This window comes from Athene noctua, chromosome 14 (genome assembly GCF_965140245.1).
Source record: "Athene noctua chromosome 14, bAthNoc1.hap1.1, whole genome shotgun sequence".
NCBI classification, from domain to species: Eukaryota; Metazoa; Chordata; class Aves; order Strigiformes; family Strigidae; genus Athene; species Athene noctua.
In genome coordinates this window covers 611,608-634,095 of record NC_134050.1, presented here as the reverse complement: position 1 = coordinate 634,095, position 22,488 = coordinate 611,608, and the positions used below count along the sequence as shown (strand labels likewise).

Below are 22,488 nucleotides of genomic sequence, written 5' to 3'. Positions count from 1 at the left end.
TTCAGTATTGCTTTAGGAATATTCTAAATACCAGATATTTTCCACCCATACTGTCTTTTTTGTCTCATAACCATACAATTAATTTGCTGTAGACATCTATTCTTCGGATTGAAGTATAATTTACAAAAATCATGCCTTGCTTGAATTTGTTGCGGCATTGAAATTGCTTTCTGCTTTCGTGTTGAATATTTGTTATCCAGACTTCTCATTGTTCTTTTGACCAACGGTGTTATTGGCAGCAGTTATTGCTGACTAACAAACATTTCTTGGTAAATTTTTCTAGAGAAATTTTGAAGGCAAACTATGTGTTCCTGAATTTCAGTTGCAAGTCCTGAGTTTATATTTATGACTTTTTAACTTTTTGATGAAGTTTAAAATGTATGTTAACACACAGATTCTCTGGCATAAACTATCTGCTTCGGATACCTAACGTATTCCTGCTTGGTTTGACGTATTGATGTACGTCTGAGAATTTCTGGTTACTGTCCGCAGCTGTCTTACTCTTTTTGCCTGAGGTAGCCCAGAGCATGGCGGGTGTGTTGGGTCTTGTTGGGGGTGGTGGTAAAAAAAAGATTCTGGATCCAAGGGTCTTAGAATTTTTAAATTGCCATTAGATTATCTTGATGGGAACTTGTCTGAAAATAGGAGGAGGGAGTGGGGTTTAAAAAACTGAATAAAAAGTCCAGACTATTAATTATTTGCACAAGCCCACTAATTTAGCTCTCTGACTAAACATGATTAGAATAGAGATGTTGGAAGTTCATTTTGAGAAGACCACCCCCTTCGGAAGGTCATAATGAATCCTGTACCATTTCTGAAGTAAAGGCATTAGCGTACAATACTTATTTGTGAATCACCACATCTGTAGTCTAAGTTGGTTTTGTTCAGAAATAGTCAGAAGGTTATTTCGCAGATTTTCTTTTTTTTTTAATAAGTCACTGGGATGGAGATATTAAGTGTCCTGAAAGCAGAATAAGAAGCTGGTTTCCCAGTGGGTGTAGTTTTCTTTCTAGAAGCCAGTTCAAATATTTTTTCAGAAGACAAACCAGGAATACAGTCCTTGTAGAAATGCTTTTTACACGTCTGTGTTTTCAGCACAGCAGTTCATTGTGGAAAGGTGTTTAAAATGACACAATCTTACGAGGTTTTTTTTTTTAAAAAAAAAGCAATGAACTTGAAACTAATTTTTTTCATGTGCATGTGTAATTGTACACCCAGGCTTATATATCTACTAGTATCTGAGGGTGCTTAACCTGGTACTTGATGAATTTCCATGAAAGGCTTCTCTGTCTCTAGGACTTTGGAGGATGAATTAGCTGACTTCAATTGAGATGTTCCCAAATATTCTAACTTTTCTTCTTTTGTTGGACTTCTGCTGCAGGGCTTCTGTAAGAAGCTTGAGCATCTGATTATTGAGGATCCCTTTAATCTGTCGCTCCAATTAGATAATTCCTTGTCTGTTGCTTGTGCAGGATTAGTGCCATTGAGATCCAATGGCATCTTTCAGGCTTAGAAAGCCCAAGAATGTGGTTGAGGGTCTTTTCTCTGAGGGGGAGTGTTTCTTCGTGTCTTTTTTTGACATGCTTTTTATGTTTGACCGAGGAGCTGACTACTGAGGCAGAAATGGCCATAGTACATGATGGGAGTCTGTCCCAGGCAGGGAGGGGCAAGATTATTCACCTGTAATTCTTCTTGGATGGTAATGTCACCTGTGGTCACAACCAGCCTTCCTGCTGCTTCTAATATGATTCCCCAAAGTATTTCAACCAATGTCAGGTGTGAGAGACTAAGAGACAGGTAGTGTCCAGTAACACCAGCATGTGGAGGCACCTAAGTGTGGTTTTCTGATTGCTAAGGGGAGAAAGCAGTTCCCTGATTTCAAATGGACACTGCGCATTCACACTCCGTTTGCCTTTCCTCTGTCTCTGGTGTCATAGGTTAGCAAGTCTGAAATGAATGCATTAACTTTGCCTTCTTAAGCTGTTTTCCAGCTTCAGCACCCTGCCAGCCTCTGAGTGGACGGGGCGGGAGAGGTAGGCAGGGGGTTGCCCACCGTCAGGGGAGATCCCGGCACCGGGCTCCAGCGGCTCACAGGTGCCACGAGGTGAATGTGTTAAGGTACATCCTGGGCAGCTCTGGATTTCGGTGCACTCCAGGGTAGTAAAGGCCTTTCTATTTCTTTTACCATTAAAAGCTATTTTTTTCTTTATGAGTGAGTTTAATTGTTTACAGTTGATTGTCAGAATATTTTACAAGACTTGAAGCAGGCTTTTACCTGGAAATAATTTGGAGTATATTTTAAGTGCATTAGTTTTATTTTAGACTAGGCTAAGTATAAATATGCAGTTTCTTAGATACAATACACTGGAAAGCAGGAAGACGTTATAAAATTCAGTGTGTATTTTGTATTCTGTTTACATTCAGAGATATCCCCAAAGCTCCAAGCATTTCCTCAGATTTACAGCTTCATAACATTGCTTTTTTATTATGCCAGTGAGCATTGTAATTGTTTTGTTTTAAGTAGAGGTATGCATCTGAAAAAGAAAATTCCCTTTGCCAAAATTCCATACATAAATGAATGGTGAAATGGTGAAATACTCAGCAGCTGGTGCTAGGTCATGCAAGTCCAGATGGAACAGACTTCTTTCACATAATGTCCAGAACATGGGCCTTTATTTTCAGGGAGAATTGTAGAAAAGATGATGATGATGTTAAAAACAAAGCACCATTATTTGAAAAGTGAAAGAAAGCCTACAGAAGCAGACTTAATAAAATGAAACTTTATGCTCTGAATGATCCAAGGGAGAATCAAATGTTTGGTGAAGGAGTTAAACTAGAAAGGAAGGCAGATACCTGTGTAAGATATTTTAAATTCTGAAGTAATTTTGGGATCTTTTAATTCAAGTCTTATTAATATAGTTCATATGTTTTCTATTTTACATGCATCCAGATAGCTGTGGTTTTTATTTAATGAGAAACAAGTGCACAAATATATTTTGAAGAAAATATATAGTGTGAGAATATATTTTAAATATAACTATTTAATTAAGTGCGGAGTTCTGTAATGGTATATCACAGACCTTGTCTTCTGTTCTGTATAAACTCCTTCAAAGACCACTTTCAATGCTTTTAATGACTTGCAAAGAATGTATCATGTCATAAACTTTCTGAACAAGCTTTTTCCCCTTTCTACATTGGTTTTGCTATCGGAGAGAGTGGATTTCTGATGGAAAACTGACCAGATCCTTGATACAGAAAACAATGTAAAGTGCAGAGAGAGCAGTCTTCCTGTCTGTAGCTACACAGACCCAGCTAGAATATTGGTTGGGGTTTTTGTTATATGGACTTGGTTGTGCTCGGGGTACGAGCCCAGAGGTAAATGACAAAGTTCTAACATTCAATTCAGAGCTTGAGCGCTATATAATTACTGTTCGGTATAATAACAGTATTTAGTCTTCACTTTCAGAGTATCCAGTAAGCCTTTCTACATCCTAATTCTTCCAGTGCTTTAATAGAAATTATGACTATTTTTACATTTTTCTTCAATTTTTCAACAGACTTTAGAGTCATCCCCAGGGAAGCGGTCAAGGGCTCAGGCCTGCTGGTGTTCACAAAGCATTTGGACAATGCTCTTAAATACATGGTTTAACCTTTAGGTTTCCCTGTGTGGAGTCAGGGGTCGGACTCGATCCATATTTGTCCCTTCCAGTTCAGAATATTCTATGATTCTGAGATTCTAGATGCCAGAGTTATACGTAGCATATCTAGGGTATATGCTGATTTATGCAAATTATTTATTTTACTAGAGAAGGACAAGGCAATGAGTAGCACTACAACAATGGCTCTAGGTAGGAAAAGAAGGAACAAATCTATGAATCAAGCAAAGACGGTGTTTCTGGTTTATAAAAATGAGAAGAAACAAATGTCACTTTTAAACATTCATTAATCACATCTAGACTTTAAGACTTGTGGTGACTGTATACCAAATTTGTAAAGGTAACAAGTCCAGCTACTTAAAACTCTATGCGTCATTTTTCATCATAGAATGTTTTGGATTGGAAGGGGCCCTTAAAGATACATAGTTCCAACCCCCCTGTCATGGGTAGGGACACCTTCCATTTTTAAATCTGTCTGGTTTCTTGTTTAGTCTGAAAACATTTGTGGGACTAAGTAGGAGAAAGTCCTTTGCTTCAGTGTCATTTCAACACCTGCAATAGAAGATCTCTGTTACACATATTCTTCAGAGCAACCTCTGATACTTACACCAGATTTTAGAAGGCAATCAGTTGTAATGTGGAGTTGATTTGAAGCACTTGCCACCATGAGAGGTGTATTTTTATAAATAGCGAGTTGGACAATCTGATTCTTTCTGATTTTCAGTGTCTTTGATAGAAGCTATGTTCGGGTTCCAAGAATTCTGGCAAATAAGTGAAACAATATGGGAGTGTGTTTGTTTTTAAACTTCTGGGTTTTTTTCTTGTTTACTAAGAAGCACATGATCGTTGAATTTTATTCATAGTCGTGCTTTTGTCTGTTTTGGTGTAGCATCTGGTTTGGTAAGGAAACATTTTCCTGTACTGAGTGACCAGACTGTGCTGGTAGTCATACTGGAGAGTAGCCTGTATTTATACTAGTTTGGAAAGTACTTCTCAATGTTGTTTGCATTACAAATATTACACTAATGTTTATTACCTTATTTTAAGGAAACTGAGAATCATTCATTGTTTAATTTCTTGGAGGAGCATGTTGCCTTTATCCTCAATCTCTATATTTACAAACTCTTTCCAGTTTATTTAAAAACACAGATTCTCTGTGTAACCAGTGGGTGTACTCTACTTCAGCTGTTTTCCTTAACAATCACTAACTTTTGTTTTCTAGTAAAAGAGTTAAACCTAGAAAGCATATGCTATACACATTGTCATTTTGCAATAAGGAAAAATTCTCCCTGACACGAGGAGGGTTTAGACATGCATAAGATCAAGAAATTGCTATTGAGAGCAGCCTGCCCAGGTCAGCAGTCACTTCTCAGAGTTAAAAATTATGTGTTGTTTTTCCCTTTGAATTTCCCAGTTTATAGGGCAGATGTTGCATAATTTTTTATGAGGTAGACCTGCTAATAATGGCTTATTACAATAAAAAGAATTATTTTATACTTGGTTAATTTTAAAATAAATGCAGAAAGGTTATTCAAAATGAACTTTTCAATACCCCAGAGTTCAAAATCTGTAAATTCTGTGTGTATCGTGTGAAAGCCAGCTGTGCATAAGCCACATATGCCAAGCTCATGTATTTGTCATTTGGGTGCAGAATCCATTGTTTGTGGATTATTTGGATATACCAGCTCTTCTGTGCCTTCGGTAGGGCGGTGTTTGGTGCATGCAGAATGGTCCAGGAGTTTCTGACACTCAAAAATCTGATAGATTGCTACTTCCAGGTGTGAAATGGGAAGTTATCTGTAAAGTTAAAGGGTGGTGGCAGCAGCGAGGATCTTCTGTCAGAACGGGTAGACTTGGCAGATCTGAAAGAGTGTTAAGATTGTAAACTCAAGCGTTTGGAGTTAAAGAAGTGTCAGAGCCAGGACTGCATGAACAACCTTAATGTGACCTGCCTGTTATCAATGATGCAGTTTTAGCGGTATACCATAGAAGGGATTTCTTTATTAACAGAATCTTACTGCATGCTTTGCATTTTGACTCCTACTCATTGAACAAATAGCTGTTCAGAGTTTGGGGGTTTTTATCTTATTTGAGCTATGGATTCAAGGCTTCATTTATCACACACCACCTAAATTCTGCAATGCATACAGAACTGTAATGATTTTATCGTCAAACTTTTTAATGGTGCTTTTGTTCCAATGTTTGTATATACCGACCATTTTACATTATCTTTATAGCAGTTCTGCAAGATTAATAGTGGTATCTTCTTATTATTAACTGACAGGGGATGAGAAACAAAGGGAGATTAGGCCAGTATTATCAAAATCATGGACTAATACTGGATGCTTAGCTTGGAATAACTAGGATATCTTTTCTCAGAGCACTTTTTGATGTGCAGAACAGTTCTTCTCAGATGCAGGAGGGGGTGCTTAGCACTTCTAAGGATACAGACTCAGAAGTGTTAAGTGGACTATCTAGAATTTGAAGAATGTAACATGAGAAAACTTTGGTTTTGAACATTTTCCCAGGATCATAAAATAAACTGTATATCGGAGGCACAGTTTTAACTGCTGTTCACCTAAGACTACCCAGGTTTTATTGTAGAGGTTCTAAAGATGAATCTGTAGTAAATGTTTGTTTACAACTTTATGCTCTTCCAGTTTTCAGCAGCTGTCCAGGGGACAGAAGCAGTAGCTGGAAACGTGAGATTCTGACCTATCTCTGTGGTTCCTTTGGTATCTGCATTGTTCAACAATTCTCGAAGTGGGTTTGGGGGATTATTATTATTATTTTAATTCCTAATACATACAGGAGCTATCATTACCTTTGTCTTATGTAAATTCTAAGTTTATAGTTTTGTTAATGTACTTGTGATTTTGTGTGTGTGTGTGTGTGCCCTTTGCTTTTGAACTGTAGTTCTCTTTTTTTTCATGCTGCTTATGCATTTCTCTTCTGAGGCCAGAATTAGTCTTTGGTTGTGGTGGCTTGCACTGCTGTGGCCCTGGTCAACTTGAAGGCACAAATGCTTGGAAGGATTTAGGCTTATTTGACATGTTTTAAGTATCGCACATATTTAGTCTGCTCATTGCTACAGGAGCTTGTAAACATGTAGTATTCCAAGTACATATAAAGTATTTATAGAACTGCAGCCTCCTCAAGTCCAAGAAGCAAGTGATTTTGTTTGTCCTTAAGACTTACAAAGTCATGAAACGAATGTATTTTTCACAGGGGTGTCAAAACTTATATTGCTGCTACGGTATGACCTCTTATAAAGTTTCAAATGTTCACAGGGAAGTTTATGGGATTAATAAATGAATAAAAAATACTGCTCTATAAATATTATTTTGTAGGACTAAATATTGAATAATTTTTCATGTAGGTGTGGGTAGAATATCTGTCTGATTAGATAAAATAATGGAGAAATGAAATATATTGTGGAGAAATTAAAAATGTAGAGACATTCCAAGACACACAAATTTTAAGCTTCAAATTGTCACCTGTTATCCGAGTGAAACATACATAACATGTCAATATATTCCTGTTGGTGCCTGTTAAACCCCGCTAAGATTATCTTGAATACTGACTGCAAAGGAGCACATCTGCAGTTTGGAGAGTTTATGACATCTCCCCTGATATCTCTAGAGCTAGACTGATATCAGTGTGACCAAGACCTATTGGGTTTTCCCCATTTTCTCCAAATTTTGCAACCCTACATATGTTGTCTTTAAATGAAATTAGCTTCTTGATTCAGATTATATTTCAGTTATATTGTTCTGTTATATATTTCTGGGTGGGGTTTTTAAAAAAATTTTTTGTATTTCTTTAAAAAAAAAAAAAAAAGATATTACTGCTTTAACTGTATGTTTGTTTTGTTTTCTTTCATTAGTTTTGCCAGCCTGGTGGATGGCAGCTTTCGAAAGAGAGGAAACAGCCAACATTCTTTGTGGTGGTTTTGACCGATATAGACTCAGAGAGGCACTACTGTTCCTGCTTAACTTTCTATGAAGCGGAGATTAACCTGCAGGTAAAACCTTTACAATAAATAACAAAAGTTCACAAGAAGGTGTCTAGAAACAAGAGATTGATGTTATAGTGGTAAGGATGTATTTTCTGTCATACAAAAATGTGTTTATTTTTGCGCACAGGTAAGCCAAAAACTATTAATAAAATTTCTTTTTCTCCACTCTTTTTTCTTTTTTTTTTTTTTTTTTTTAAATGGGACAGCCAATATGGTGTTCCTTTCATTTACTTCCGTGTTTGGCAGCATAAATAATTCTCATCTTTGTTCTAGGAGAAAGGTTTCTTAACTTCTGCTCCCTCTGCTGGCCAACTCTATCAGGCCAGCACAGGACAAATGTGTGCAAGTATGCTGTAATGTCTATACATATTTCTGTAAGTGCAGTTACTGGCAAGATTTATGTGGGTGTAAATGGCAAGATAGAATAATTCTTCAGTTTTTAGGTAGGTCAGATTTTGGGTGTCAGCTACTTGGCAGTGTTTGGTTTTAAACATGTATTTAATTATTTTTGGGCAACCTCAGTCTTTCAAAAATAGACATTTTGTTTCCCATTTGATGTAAAGTACTTCACAGAATCTCTGGTATGACATAATACTTGGAATATTTAGAAGCTAGAACCTAGGGAAAACCTAATCCAATTTGTAATTGCAGACTGTCATTGTTATGTTTTGAAATGAAACATTGAATGTTTCTTTCCCACATGAAAATTAAAAAATGAGTAAAACCTTAGAATTAACTACGTTAAAATTACTTAAGATTAAATAGATGGCTAAGTAATTTTTTTTCTCTCTTAGTGAAGAACTGTAGCATTATTGATTATTTTTTAAAAATGCTTTTTAATTATCCAGTTGTACTCTATTTAATACTGGAGTTGAAGTGTTACCCTATTTAAGGGTAATTCTATTTAAGTAGAATAACTAAAAGATACAGTGTAGTAATGATAATATTGTGCTTTTTCTAGGCACAGTTGGAAGCCAGAGAATAATAGTTGTTCTTTTTTCATTAACGCTACAGTTTAGGTGAATATTTTTAGAGATTATTAAAATAAGTTAAAAGCAGAAATAATTAGATGTATTTTAGTCTTAAATTTTAGTGTAGATCAGCAGACCTCCTCCTATTAAAACCTTTGTCATTATTTAATGTCTGCCATCTTTATTTTGTAAGTAAAGACTGACTCTATAGTGATTCTTTCCCAGCTGATAAAACCCTACAATGGCTGACTCTTCCTCCACTCGATGTATTTCATAACATATACTAAATTTAGCAAACTTGTTATTTATCCTGTGGTTTCTAGCAGCTGCTTTTGATTCACTATCCACATCTTTTCAAGTAATGCTCATTGCAAAACATCCAGTATTAACTAAAAGGCTTTTTTCTTATATTGCCTAAGTATTAATACAAAAAAACAAAATTTAAAAAAAAAAAACCCGAGTGCAGCAGGATGTTGGTTCTCATAATGCCATTCCTGGCTGTGTTGTAAAGAATGCATATTTTTCAGATGAACTTGCTGTGGTGAAATTTATTCTATGACTGCATTGTTTATAGCCAAACTTCCTGTTTCTTTCTAAAACCCAAAGAGAATAATTGAACGTGCCCTGTTACATGGTCATTAGACAAGAATTCAGCACATGTACGATCTGTAATGAAACATAAGCTTATGAAGCACTGGGCTATGAAAGTAATATTGATTTAACCATTCAGATGCATGCCTCATTTAACAAACAGTCCATGAAGCATACTGTCCAGGACTTGAAATCTGGACAGTACTTTTCACAGTTAAATACAGATCAGGGTTGGGTTGGGGTTTTTTTCTTACTGAATGGTAGAACTCACTGAGACAAAACTAAGACTGAATTTCCAAAAAAGAAGAGTTACTTCTTTCCCAGCAGGTAAACCTTGCTGATACATGAGATTGGTCGGAATTCAGCTAGAGCAGATTAGATGTTTCACTTGGCAGAATAGTCTTCACAAAAACCTGGAATCAGGCACTTCGAAGTTTCTTTGGTTAATTAAACTGCAAAGTGAAAACAAACTGATTTCTGAGCTTGTAAGTGCTTGAAGAGAACTGATGAAACTTTTTTGAGCCTTCTGTGTAATAATGGAAGAATCTTTTTGACACAATTAATCAAGATGGATCTGAGAAGGCTACTTAGGTTATTCTGGTTCCCTTCATTCCTGCTTCAGCTGTTGTTCTGAGATAAGTTGTGAATAAATGCTATCTGAAAAGTAAGGAAATTGTATTCACATGATAGATCTAGATGGTACTCATGATAAGGTGCAAGACTAACATAGCAACTGTAAAAGCTATATAGTCTTCAGGAAAAAAGAATTCACCCTGGTGTCTCAGAAAGCCCTGGATTCAGTTTAATCTGTTGGCAGTTGCATGTCATAACAAGTTTTCCAGAGAAAAGTACACGCTCTAGTAATCAGCTGATGGCCTATTTTCAACTTCCTACCCCTGGATAGAAAATAAAACACTGTTTTTATTTTTTGATATCTACGAATCATCCTTTGCATTGTTGCAGTACTGTTGTTCTGAAACGAGCCAGAATTTATTATATGCACGGATGCTGATCAGTTTGATCGGTGATTGGCTCTTCTAGAGTTGTGATGGTGTATCAAAAAAATTGATGCTACACTTTGTCTCCATATCTGTACTCATGAGGAAGGTAAACGCATTCCATTAAATATGGGAATAGAACTCGCTTGGTGCTATGAATGCAGGTGATACAGCTTTGCCATGTAATCCATCATCAGTTGTTCTGTGCTATGATGCTAGTCTCACTTAATTGTCCCAGTAACATTTGTTAAAGCTACAAAAGGGTATGTTCCTCTTCCGAGATTAGAATTAAGCGTTTGGAAGTTTGACCTTAACAGGAGTCTGAAGTTTGGAACGTGACTAGAGGCAATCTAATAATGAATTAACAATGGTAAAGCTGATGTCATTTAAAGACTTCCTTAGCATGTTTCAGAGCAGTTCTGTGTGCAAGATTTTTGTCTCACTTCAAGTTCCTACCAATAGAAAGTGTGAAGAAATCTGAGATACTGCACCAGTTTCTCCTTCCAGCTTTTTAATGTCTCCAGCATATGCTTGGTTTGATCCATGTTTCTGTGTGGCTTAAGGTGCCATCTAGATACTCTTGCAAGTAGAGCTGGATGCCATATTGACTTGCATGTATCTACAGGAATTAGAAGGAAGAGAATAAGTCAAAACATCCCTATTTTCTCTCACAGTGCCTTGAAGTGGTTTTTTGTTTGGTTGTTTTTTTCCTCATTACTGTATTTTGGTTGTTGCTGTGGACTTCAAATCTCATTGATTTGAAACCTGCTTAAAATCTGATTGATTTGAAGAAAACGTTGTCTATCATCTAAAAAAAATAGTCTAGTGTAGCTTATTTTGCTGGTGACTGAGGCCTGAAACTGTTGAGCAGCCAAAGAGTATTCAGAAAAAAATCATAACTTGCATCTATGAAACTCATCCATAAAACTCAGTTACTCTCTGTGTGTAACTTTATTAGCCGTAAAAAAAATGCATATATATGCACACACATATGTATGTATAGTTCTGTGTGGTGGATAAAGCGTTTGCTAAAATGAGGTTCTTCTAAGAGAAATTTCTGGATGTTACCACTTAGCACAGGAAGACTTGATTTAATTCTTTTGACTCAGCAGATACTGCTACTGACCTCAGCTGTGCTTCTTACCAGTTGCACAGTTAAGATTTATACTAACAATGCGTGGAAGAGCACCATAGATAGAATCTCTTTTTTTAAAAATGTTGACTCACATCATTTGGGAACTTAATGGTCAAATCATACGTTGCTTTGCACTTGGAAAGAGATTTATCCTCTCTCCCCAACACCACCATCAACAAATTAGAAAATGATTTATGACAGTAACTGAGCCTGTGCATTTCTTGCACTACAGAAAATCTGCTCAATGACATCAGCACAAAACCCCAAGCATTTGTTTATAACAATCTTACTACAAGTTTGTATAATTCTTGTGTGTTATCTTAAGCATATGTATGTTAAAAAGTTCTGATCACAAAGTTAGTAAGATTAAATATTTGACTCCGGAAAGTTCACATAAGTAATAATTCACAAGTCTTCCATTTCCTGACATTCTCATTCTCCTCTCTGCCCCCCTACAAAAAGAGGAAAAAGAAATTGTAAAAATCCCAAACCATAAAATGGCAGATTCACAGATATTTCCTGAGTCAAGAGAAAAACTGCCAACAAAATGACTTTGTGCTTCATAAAGTTTTAATTTTTATGCTTGGACGGGAGAGTTGGTGATCCTGGCGTGTTAAAGCATATGCCACCTGATGAGTCACTGACACTGAGGTTTTAGCAGAGAATGAGAACACTCAGTTGTACCCTTTTTGGAGTGTTATATCTGATCCCCCTGTGGATATTATATTTGCATGTTATTCCTAAGATGGAGTTTAATATCCCAAGTGTTAAATTTTTTCTGAAAGTGACCTCTTACAGTCAACGTCCTGAAATGTATTTTGGAAAAAAACCTCTCCATTTTAAAATAATGTTTAATATAGTACATCATCATCTTTCTAGATCTCCTGGAAAATGGATCATATTGATAGCATACAGAGATTTAAGTAGTGCTTTATTTCCCTTCTGCACCTGTGTGAAGAGAAAGTTGAAACTAATATTCTGTATGATGAGGAATGGACTTGTATTTTTAGTCTCTTTTTATACATTTAAGGTCCTCTCTAGACCAGAATTTAAGGTGAGAACAGTTGTAGAGTGGAAAGCATATTTCCATCTTCCTAATAACTCTGGCAGTAAATTCTCCTGGTCAGTTTATCCCCTGGCTCATGCACTTGGACACACATCCCCAGCTTCAACTCATGCTCTTGTGGGATGCAAAAACTTGTTTTGGGTAAAAGGTGTTCTTTCCCTCTTTACTCCTGTGCTGTGTTTACACGGTGTCCCCAGGTCTCAGCTCACAGGTTAGGAGGATACTGTCTTTTAAGCAGAGACTTTGTCAGTAGAGGTCGGGTTAATTTATCTGACTTTCAAGCAGTGATAATACTAATTCAGCAATTCATTGAAAGTCTTTTCAATGCGTTCCCCTGTATGCAGTTTAAAGGAATTAATTAATTGACTGTATTTTAATGAAACAAAACAAAAACCTGTGTATGTAAAATTTTACCTTGATGTACTTCCACATATACTGTTCTATATTATGTAAAAACCATTATGACGCAGTTAAAGTAGGGTGTGAATTACCAGCTTTCATAAGCTAATTTCGTTTTTGCCATCTTTCCTGCTTATGTTTATTAGGTCTCTGCTGTGTTTTCACCTTTGATTAGGTGTGTAAAATTTGAAAGAGTGAAATCCATGGATCAAGTTTGCTGCCTTTGGGAAAATTCAGAAAGATTTAGTAAACCCTAAGCTCTGAAATTACTATTTACATATGCATAGTTCTTGCTAAAGACTTGTTACTGTAGTTGTTTAACATTCCTCAGCGCTCAGGTTAGCATGTTGAAAGCAGTTACACAGTGCTATTGATTGTTACCCTGTGACATTTCAGCGTTTATCGGGCAACTGCAGTAGCATTACCCTGGACCACCCAGATCCTCCGGGGTGTGTACAGCCTGATGGTCTGCTCCAGAAATGCACTTTGGCCTGCGGCTGCATAAGCTGGACCAAAAGGTGGAAAGCGTGGTACGAGGTTACTGTTGTTCCAAAGTTCTTTCAGTGTGTTTAGATGATAATGCATATAAGCACCCCCTGGAAATCTCAAAGTGAGGTGCACTAAACAGTAAACATTTAATAGATGCTTGTGGTGTAAATTTTGTGTAATATTGGAAGGTGCAGTGCAAACTCATTGTCACATACAAGTACTCTGACGCTTCAGTAGTATTTAGGGAGTGACTGAGCTGACCACTTACAGAGACTTGAGGTTACTCTATTTGATAAGTTTGCAATTTTTTCATAATTTTCTCGTTGGTCCTTTTCTTTTTTTAGTTGGTAGAATACCTACAGTGCATTACTACAGTTTATTATTCTGTTTTGAAATTATTAAATCAAGATAATGGTTCTCATGCTGATATAATTATCCCATGTTTAGCTGCAGTGGTACGATTCTGTGTGCATAGACAAGCCATGAAGTACATCTGTGCACCTGTGGTTTTAGTTCAGTACAGCAGATAGTAGGCAGGGTGTAGATTTGTCTTCTGGAGACAGTCAGCTAAGTTTATTTTAACTTTTGTGCATGTGTTAGAATTTATTGGATACATGCGTTTGTATAATCTGAAAAGTAAATAAAATGAATTGATGCTGAATGTTTTTTGGCCTTTGATTGTTAATAAACCAGCTAAGAGTGTATTTGGCTGCAAATAAAACCAGCAGAGACTAAATCACATGGAGAGAAAGGGATCTGTCCCAAATGAGTAATTGGCATGAGATTACTAAAGCAAACTTCAAATAACTTTTCTTAAAATAGGAAATCATGCATGGTCTCTAAATCTTCTTTGCTGGGCAGTTAGTAAAAAAACAACGGGCTTGCTGAACTTGGCACAATTTCAGTGCAAAATTTTGCATAGGGCAAACTGGTTTTGACAAGTATAATGAAGTGCTAGAGTGGAAGTTTTGTAATGAGATGTTCATTCGCTCCCTAGGACTGGATGAATTCATAAAAGCACAATTTTAATTTCACTTTCTGTTCACATTTGATTTTCTTTGAGTTTCAAATAATGCCTGCCAGCTTCCAGTAAAGCTACATCTAATACAGACTTTTCTATTAGTACCTCAGTTTAAATTGATTTTTCTCACTTTGACATGAAGATAAACCTAGTTTTACTCTGCTCAGTGTTAATCAGAACTAAGTGCTCTGACTGGAGCAGCATGTGCCCCCGGAGGGGAGGTGCACTGTCAGCATGCCTGGAGTGTCCTCCTGTCTGAAGATGAGTGCAGCCTCTGATAAAGGCAATTCACAGAGGTGCTTCAGAGATGCAGGAGGACATAGTGGTCCAACTGGGGCAGTCAGAGCCAACACTGGACAGGCAGCTGATAGTCTTGGAGAGTTGGATCACAGTTCAGAGTTGCTTTATCTAGGAGCCTTCAGTGTTGGAGATTTGATAATGGCAGATTCGGGCACACATTTTCAAATATTAGGGTGCACATGTCCAAGATCTGAAGAGGGGGGTAAAGAGACAGGAGAGGAAGGAAGGTTATGGTTCATGTGTGCTGTAAGTCAGCTGCATGTTTATGGAGCAAATACTAATGTGTTCTCAAGACATGCAAGTCCCTTAACATCAGCTACATTCAGTAGTAGGGAGAATTTTTTTGGACTCTATTAGTAGGTCATTTTCATCTTTAAAAATTTACTTAATTTCCTAATGTAGATTTTGTCTAGATTGTTATTTTTAAGTGAAATGTCAATATTTAGAAGCAGAGCCGACATCCTAAAATAATATGATTGTGTGGCAAAATGACACTCATAAAATGTTTAAGAGGAAATGCTAAAGTTTGATGGCTAGATCAGAGCAATGAATATTTCTGCTAAACAGAAAAAAATAAGGTTGTAAGTAAAGTTGGCTGCTGTAATTTTTCTTGGCTGCCACATCTGTTGCCTGTAAATGAGTTGCAGTTTTTCACTGAAGTAGCACAAAATCAGTCACCTTTTTCTACTAAAAGCTTTAACACAATTTCTTAAGCTGAAATTGAGGCTTAGACAAAAATGTCTGTTTACATGCTGATTTTCCACATGCAGCATTGTCAGTGTCAGACAAATGTAACTGATGGTATGAGAGCTTATACTTGTGGTAGCTGTTGTGGAAGTGGGTGGGTGGGAAGCAGAAAGATACGTTTTGTAGTCTGCCACATGAGGGAAAACTTGGAGTGTGAGATCAACCCTTATCAGACATCACCACAGGTTTTTTTACCTTAGACATAAATCCAGAGAAAATGAAATTAATTCATAGCTACAAAGAGCTATTTGCTTGTTATGTGGATGCTGTAATTATTTTCTCTATTCCACACATCTGAGGCCAAGTCTGAAACCATGAATGAATTTAAGTCAGTTTATGGTTTGGATTTGTAGAAATGGGGGGTGGGGGTGGTGTGTGTGTCCTTAAAGTTTGTTCTGTCAGAGAGAAAAGAAAGAAGGGACTCAAAAATAAGTCTGTAATCACTTAATGGAACTGACTGCCTTAGGCTTAACCCTTCATTAGTACTTCTTGTGTGTGTGATTTAGGTATCAAGAGAGAATGAGTGTGTTATCAAAACTGTTACCTACCAGTGAACACTGAATGTAATAATGTACTGTAAAAGTTATACTGTTTTATAATCTAAAGAGTATTGTGAAGCTATATCGTTAGGATGCATTCAGATACATTGCATCAAATGCTTGGAACACCGTAAGAGTTACCATTTTGTGTCAGAAAGAAAAGACATCTTGCATAGTATTTTGTCTCTGTGGCTGATTAGGAGTGAATGTCTAGGGAGCAGCAGAGGAACACAGCATAATGTCTCCATGAGTGATCCCTGCTCGGCCTCTACAGTCCAAGGACCAACTGAGCCGAATATGCCTGCTGCATGCTTAGTAACCTCTGGGAATTTCATCAGTTGTCCAGTCTTCTTGTGACCCTGTATGCATTTTTGTCACTAACACTATGTGCCAGAAGAGTTTTATAAGTTAAGTAACCATTAGTTGAAGAGCTACCACCATTTGTTTGTTTTGAACATATTTCAGTTTCCGTTATGGTGGTGGTTGCTTTTGTTGTTCTGCCTTAAGACTAACTGTGAACACCAGTTTACTTTGGATTTGGTGGTTTGGTCCGATTTTTCAGGTGCCCAGTTTGTACGTGAGATTATTGGTGTCAGTAGTAAAAAGTAGATAAAGAATAAAACTAAACAATAAGAATAGGACCCGATGTAAAGGACTTCCTAACAGTTTTGCTGTCAGGTCAATTGGTTGAGCCTTTGTCATATTTCGTGCAGTGTTACTACTTCTGTTTTGGCAAGGCAGCACACAAAATAGCTCCAATAAAATTTTTTTTGTACACTCTGATGCTAAGCATGGAAACTAAACACTTAGGCTGTTCTTGGCTTTACAAGATGTCATCTGAAACTCGTAATTTTCAACCCTGAATATATATTTGTGATCTAAAGCAAACAAAATGAATTGGGCAGAAAATGTCAAAGGACTACTTCATATTCACCTCGGTACCTGCTTAAGTTTTGCCCAGTGGGGTGTGTAGCACATTCTGAAGAAGCAGGAGACTGTGATGAAGATTTGAAATGGTATCAATCCGATGTTGTTAAGCCAAGCCTGTGTGCTCTGTACTGTATGCTTTCATAGATTTGCAGTCTTCATTTCATTCCCTTTAACAACTCCCTAGACTGGCATGGGTATTGAAGTGGGAGAGCTACGTGACTGCTCGTCACTTACTCCATTAGAATGTGTAAATCGTTTTGCCACAGTACCCTCTGTATAGCATATGAAGAAAATATTTAATGTACATTTCAGTTTTAAGAAATGTTTTGCTTTAATTGATAGCAATTTATTTGAGGAAAATATGCCATATTTTATTATTAAAATTATTTTTTGTTTAACACTGGAATTTTTCTTCTAATACCAAGCTTTCAAACTCTTTACCTCCTTGCAGTATACTTGGTAAAAAGCTGCAAACCATCCTCAGTTGTTCTTACACTTTTTTTATACATGTAGAGAGGTTTTTAAAGCAAAAGGAGACCAATTTAAAGGAAAGCAATACCTTATTTAGCAATATGTGTATAAAACCCACAAGTATTTGATTTTAACTGTATCTGTGAAAAAATGTATTAAAACTTTTTCTAGACATTGGATCTGGGACATCGTGCCTGATCTGTTGGCAGGTTACTCCCGTTGTCTGTTACCTTCCTCATTTAAAAAATGCTTGAAATAATTAGTCAGTTTGTCTAGCTTGGGCCTAATGCCATATATATCCCTTGGCTAAACTGAGGAACAAATAGTTCTCAGAAAACAAACAAATAAATAGCAGAGTAATAATGAGCAGTGCTGATCACAGTTAATTTTTCTAAACTGTTGCTTATCAGTTGGGATTAATGTTGATTTTTTTTTTTTTTTTAAATTTGGTCATGTGAACATTAATTATTGAGTGAGATTTTTTCCAAATGCTTGCCCAAATGCATTTGTTAATTCAGCTCCTTTTATTGACCATGTTCCTAAACAAGCGGTTCTGTTAGTTCAGTTATTTGGTTATTGTCTATTTCAGTTTACCCATGACTTCAGGTCACAGATATGTTAAATGGAAACTTCTCATGGGATAAGAAGAAAGGCAAACGGTTGAAGTATATGCACTCAAGTTTTCTTGAGTGCTATATTCTTATTTATGTAGGAACCTATGAAACTCATTACTATGTTATGTCAGGAGTTGCATATATGTATATATTTCTATTGTAGATATGGGTGTATGAAATACATGAAAAAAAATTGAGTTTGATAATATATCAGCCTTTTTTAAAAGTCCAGAACACACGTTCTTTTTTGCCAGTCTCTTAAGAGGCCACTTTACAGCTATAGCAAACAAGTTGAGCAAAATGAAATTGTAGCACATGTTCTTCAAAAGAAGTTTCACCATTTTCTGAGTTTGCTTATTAAAGACAAGTAAACAAATCGAACATCCTGCTGTAAAACCAGATACGAATTTTTCAGTTTAAACTTATGATACTTATTCAGCCATGTTCTACTTACACAATAGATAAATGCTTGTTTAGTTGTATCTTAAAATTTTAAGTATGCAATCCTATATCTAGTTTTTAAATTATCTTGATTTTTTCCTATGCTTTTTTTGATCTTGTGGGACATAATTGCCAACAGTCATTACTGTGGTGTTGTATCAGTGGTTTTGTGATAGTTTGGAATATGATGGTTTGAAATTTGTTTAAGAAATATCTAAATTTAACAGTTTAGCAATGCTGTTACTCCAAAAGATACATTAGCAGCTAGAAGGAAAAAGGCAGTCTTTAATAAACAGAAAGACTCCTATATACCTTCCATTTTTCAGATGCTCTAACTGTCAACAATCATTTACATGTGAACAAGGAACCCTCGCAGTGAAGATTCCTGCAAAGAGAGTTTTCGTTACCCGTATTATTTTGTGAAAAAGAAGTTTTGTAATGAACAACATAATAGTATTATCTGGTAGATTTTGTGGAAAAACTACTCTATGGACTTGAATCAGCCATAGTTTACAGATCTCTGCACTATATTCTCCTTATAATTTTAGAAACCAGGTCAAGGTGCAGAAGAAAAGAGGATTCTGGGTTTGGCAGGCGAGGAACAGAACCCTGATGGGCTTCAGTCAAACACAATCACAGGGACCAAATATTTTAAGCATGGTGAAGTCATGTATGATCACAGCTCATCATACAGTTCCTGTCATTAGAGCAGTCTCTGGTACCTATTTCTTAGCCTACTGAAGTCTTTTTCAAAACTTCATCAATGTGATGTTAAGAAGAATTTTCATTTATTTCCAATCTAAAGGCACAGATATTTCTGAATTAGATTTTAAATGTCTGTCACCTTTTAAATTAAATGGATCTTTAAGGAGCTGGAATAATGTTTTGCTTTCCAGTCATACATTTTTCTAATCTTGGCTGTTTTCAAAGTCTGCCTATACATAGAAATAAAAAGAGGGAATTAAAGAATCTCTTTCAATATTTAATTGAAATTAAGAAAAATCTTAATCTGTTTTACCATAGAATGAAGGGCTAGCTAACAATCTAGATGAGAGATCAGGGAAGTTCAATAGCAGCATTACCAGATACCATTATCAGCCTCTTCCAGCCAATATCAGTGCAAAAGGAAAAAACTATAATGTCAACTAGATTTAAAAAAAGAAAATTAAATAGCAGTATTATCTTCTTATTTAACCACTTTAAATTCAACTTTCAGTTTATGTATCCTTAGATTTTCTTAACATCCAGTTATTTTTTCTTTAGTTGTAAATTGAATGCTATATTTATAAAATAAAAATATATTGAGAAAAAAACCCCACAACTAACCCTTTTATTTTGTTAGTTTTGATTAGAGAATATTTTTTCTGTAGGGGATAAAGAAAAATGAAGTGTATCCAAGTAAAAGCATAGATAGAATTAAGTTTGTGGTTTCACCACTTTGTATTTAGTATTGCTACAGAATGCTTATGCTGTTAATACTTCCCTTGAAAAGTAGGTTAAAAGTCATGTGTTTGAAATGATTATCTACTTAGTCTACTGACTCCTAATAATGTGCCTGCGTGCCTGTCAGAACGTTTAGCTGTGGGAGGAATACGGGTAGTCACATTATGTTTTTCTGTAAATCTTCTATGAAGTAAGATAGAGTGTATTTATAGTGTAAATGATTTATCAGTTCAATATTGTTTTGCTATTGTGCCCTTAAAGTTTTAGATGAAATCTACCTATGAATTAATTCAAGACTTGATCTGAAGTTGAGTGGATTTTATGCAAATGGCTTTTTATAGAAACCTCCTCCCTGTCTGGGCACCCTGAGTTTTCATTATCTTGGTACCATGTGAATATAGAGAAGCTTCCATGTTCCCTTGCCTTTAGAAATGTGGAATATGTTTTAATTTAATTTTTCCTAATGTTGTCAGGGTCCATAATTTGTCAGCTAGCCAAAGTCTGTTGCTTTTATGCCTAGAATTCATAATTGCTCTTTAGAACAGTTGACGCAATAAACTTTTGTTGATTACATTTTTAATTTTTTTACACGCTAAGCTTGCCCTGTGTTCGGGGGGGGGGCATTGGTCCCAAGACGCAATATAGCAGTGCTTGTATATTTGTTCTTATTTTTCTTTGATGCCTTGTTTAGACAAGGAAGGCGTAGTATAGCCTATGTGAATACCACCTAATTTTGTGTCCTGAAGAATCAGAATCGGAGTGGCAGTTTTACAGGAACCCCAGAATCTCATTTAGTTTGTGTATAAAAAAGCACCAATATATTTCATAGCATTTGTGTCTCCTCTGGTATACATATAAGAAATTACATGCCCTTTTTTGTTTATAGAATAATTACAATCGAGCGCCAAGGTGCGTGTGCACACACATGTCTGTGTATCTTATTCTGTAGGGGGGGTGTGAGCAGTGCGTTGGCATAGGTTGACACCGAAGTTGCGGGGGGTTGAGACAAACAGACCTGTCGGTGTTCAGGACATGGCCTGAAAGGCCAACTCTGACTTCCTGGGTGGGAGGACAAGGGGCAGAGGCTCTCCTGTAGATACCTTCACCTGCAGGTCAGGTTGGGAGGTAGCTCTTTACTGCCTGACAGCTTCAGTGCAGCTTCTAGCTGACACCCAGCTATTGCACCTTTTTAGAGTGACCCTTTCAATTTGGTGGTAGAACTGAGCAGAGCATCTAAATAATGAAACACGGGTCGTCTTGTGCAGGCAAAAATGATTAAGTGGTTCACAGATGATGTCTGCTGCCTGATAGTGAATGTCTTCAGCTGCCACCATTTGGCCCTGTCCAGGGAGCGCAGGACTGTGCAGACAAGGCTGGACAGGATAGGACTGTTAATATGTATTTTGTTTCAGTGGAAAGTCATTTAGGTTAGTTAAAATGAGTGCTTTTGAAGGAAACTCTTTAGTTTCCAGCTGGAAGAACAATTACTCTGTAGGGCAGTTGGTCTCCAAACTTTTTTGGTCATGCATCCCTGTCAGTAAAATTCCCACGTGAAGCTTATTATAAATAAACATTTTCATAATTAAAAGCATTTATTAAGTCAGCTTTTTAAGTACGTCTACTGTCGTCGTTTTAACTGCTTTTGTTTGGATACGTCCATACGTTCAGAATTGAGGTTGTGAAATAAAGCTCACGAGCTCACAGCATTCCTGCCGTTGAAGAGCACTTCTATCAGGTTTCTTCCATTAGAAAAGTGATGTTTGATTTCTTTTTTTAATAAACTGAAACGATGACTAGTAAAGTGACAGAAGGTAGATATTTCATGTCTTGCAGAAATGGAAGTAATTTTTCTCCTCTTCCTAATTAAGATAATATAGTGATTTTTGCTTAGAAGAGTGCTCCATCAGAGGAATAAATGAAACAGAAATGTGGTGGGTGGCGTGTGGGTGGAGAAAATTACTTGCAAAAATTGGAAAGTACAGACTTTCTGTCATTTGAAAGCTTACTCAGTTAATGAATTTGTCAAGAATGTGTGGAATTTTAGAAATGAAAATATTTAGTGACATCTTTGAGTTTTGTTCATGAATAATAATAAAATATTTGTCATTGAATAGTAAGTGCTGGCAAGGAGGTTATAGCAACTTGCACAATATCGTTAACAACTGCAGGTTTATCTGCATCGTACCTTTTTTTTTTGTTTTTTTTAAAACCAGAAACTTAGTGTTTCACAAGGTTGAGGGATTTTTTGAGAAATCTGAACTAGTTTTCTTGTAAAGAAATTCCTTAGATTCCAAATTCACTGGGTCAGGCTGGAGATGACTTTATAGATTATTTTAGCTGTAACATTAGTAGAAATTCTCTAAAAAATGGAATTATATGAATATGAGTAGGGCGACCAAACATTCTTTTGTGAAATATTTCTGTATTTGGACTATGATTGATTATAAATCAGCTAACACCCTGATGTTGAAAGGATCCCATTCGATAATCCACTATCTAAAATGTGGAACAGGAAACATTTACTGTGAAACGTTGTCCTGCTAAACTGCTGTCTCCGAGAACTTCATTTTAGGTACGTTCGTGCATGACTTCCCAGGTGAGTTTTAACAAGTTGAACTACATCTAGAAGCTTTCAGGAAGTTCAGGCAACCACTGGAAT

The 22,488-nt window shown here is 36.3% G+C and overlaps 1 protein-coding gene across 5 annotated transcripts in view; it reads left to right on the top strand.

Annotated features, from left to right (window-relative positions):
• The window catches only part of SBF2 (SET binding factor 2), a 243,214-nt gene that overhangs the window by 90,653 nt on the left and 130,073 nt on the right, over nt 1-22,488 (top strand). For all 5 annotated transcript variants that reach the window (XM_074918678.1, XM_074918681.1, XM_074918679.1 and 2 more), the window contains exon 3: nt 7,543-7,680. In XM_074918678.1, the coding sequence (XP_074774779.1) occupies nt 7,543-7,680 (138 nt within the window). The remainder of the gene's footprint in view (nt 1-7,542; nt 7,681-22,488) is intronic.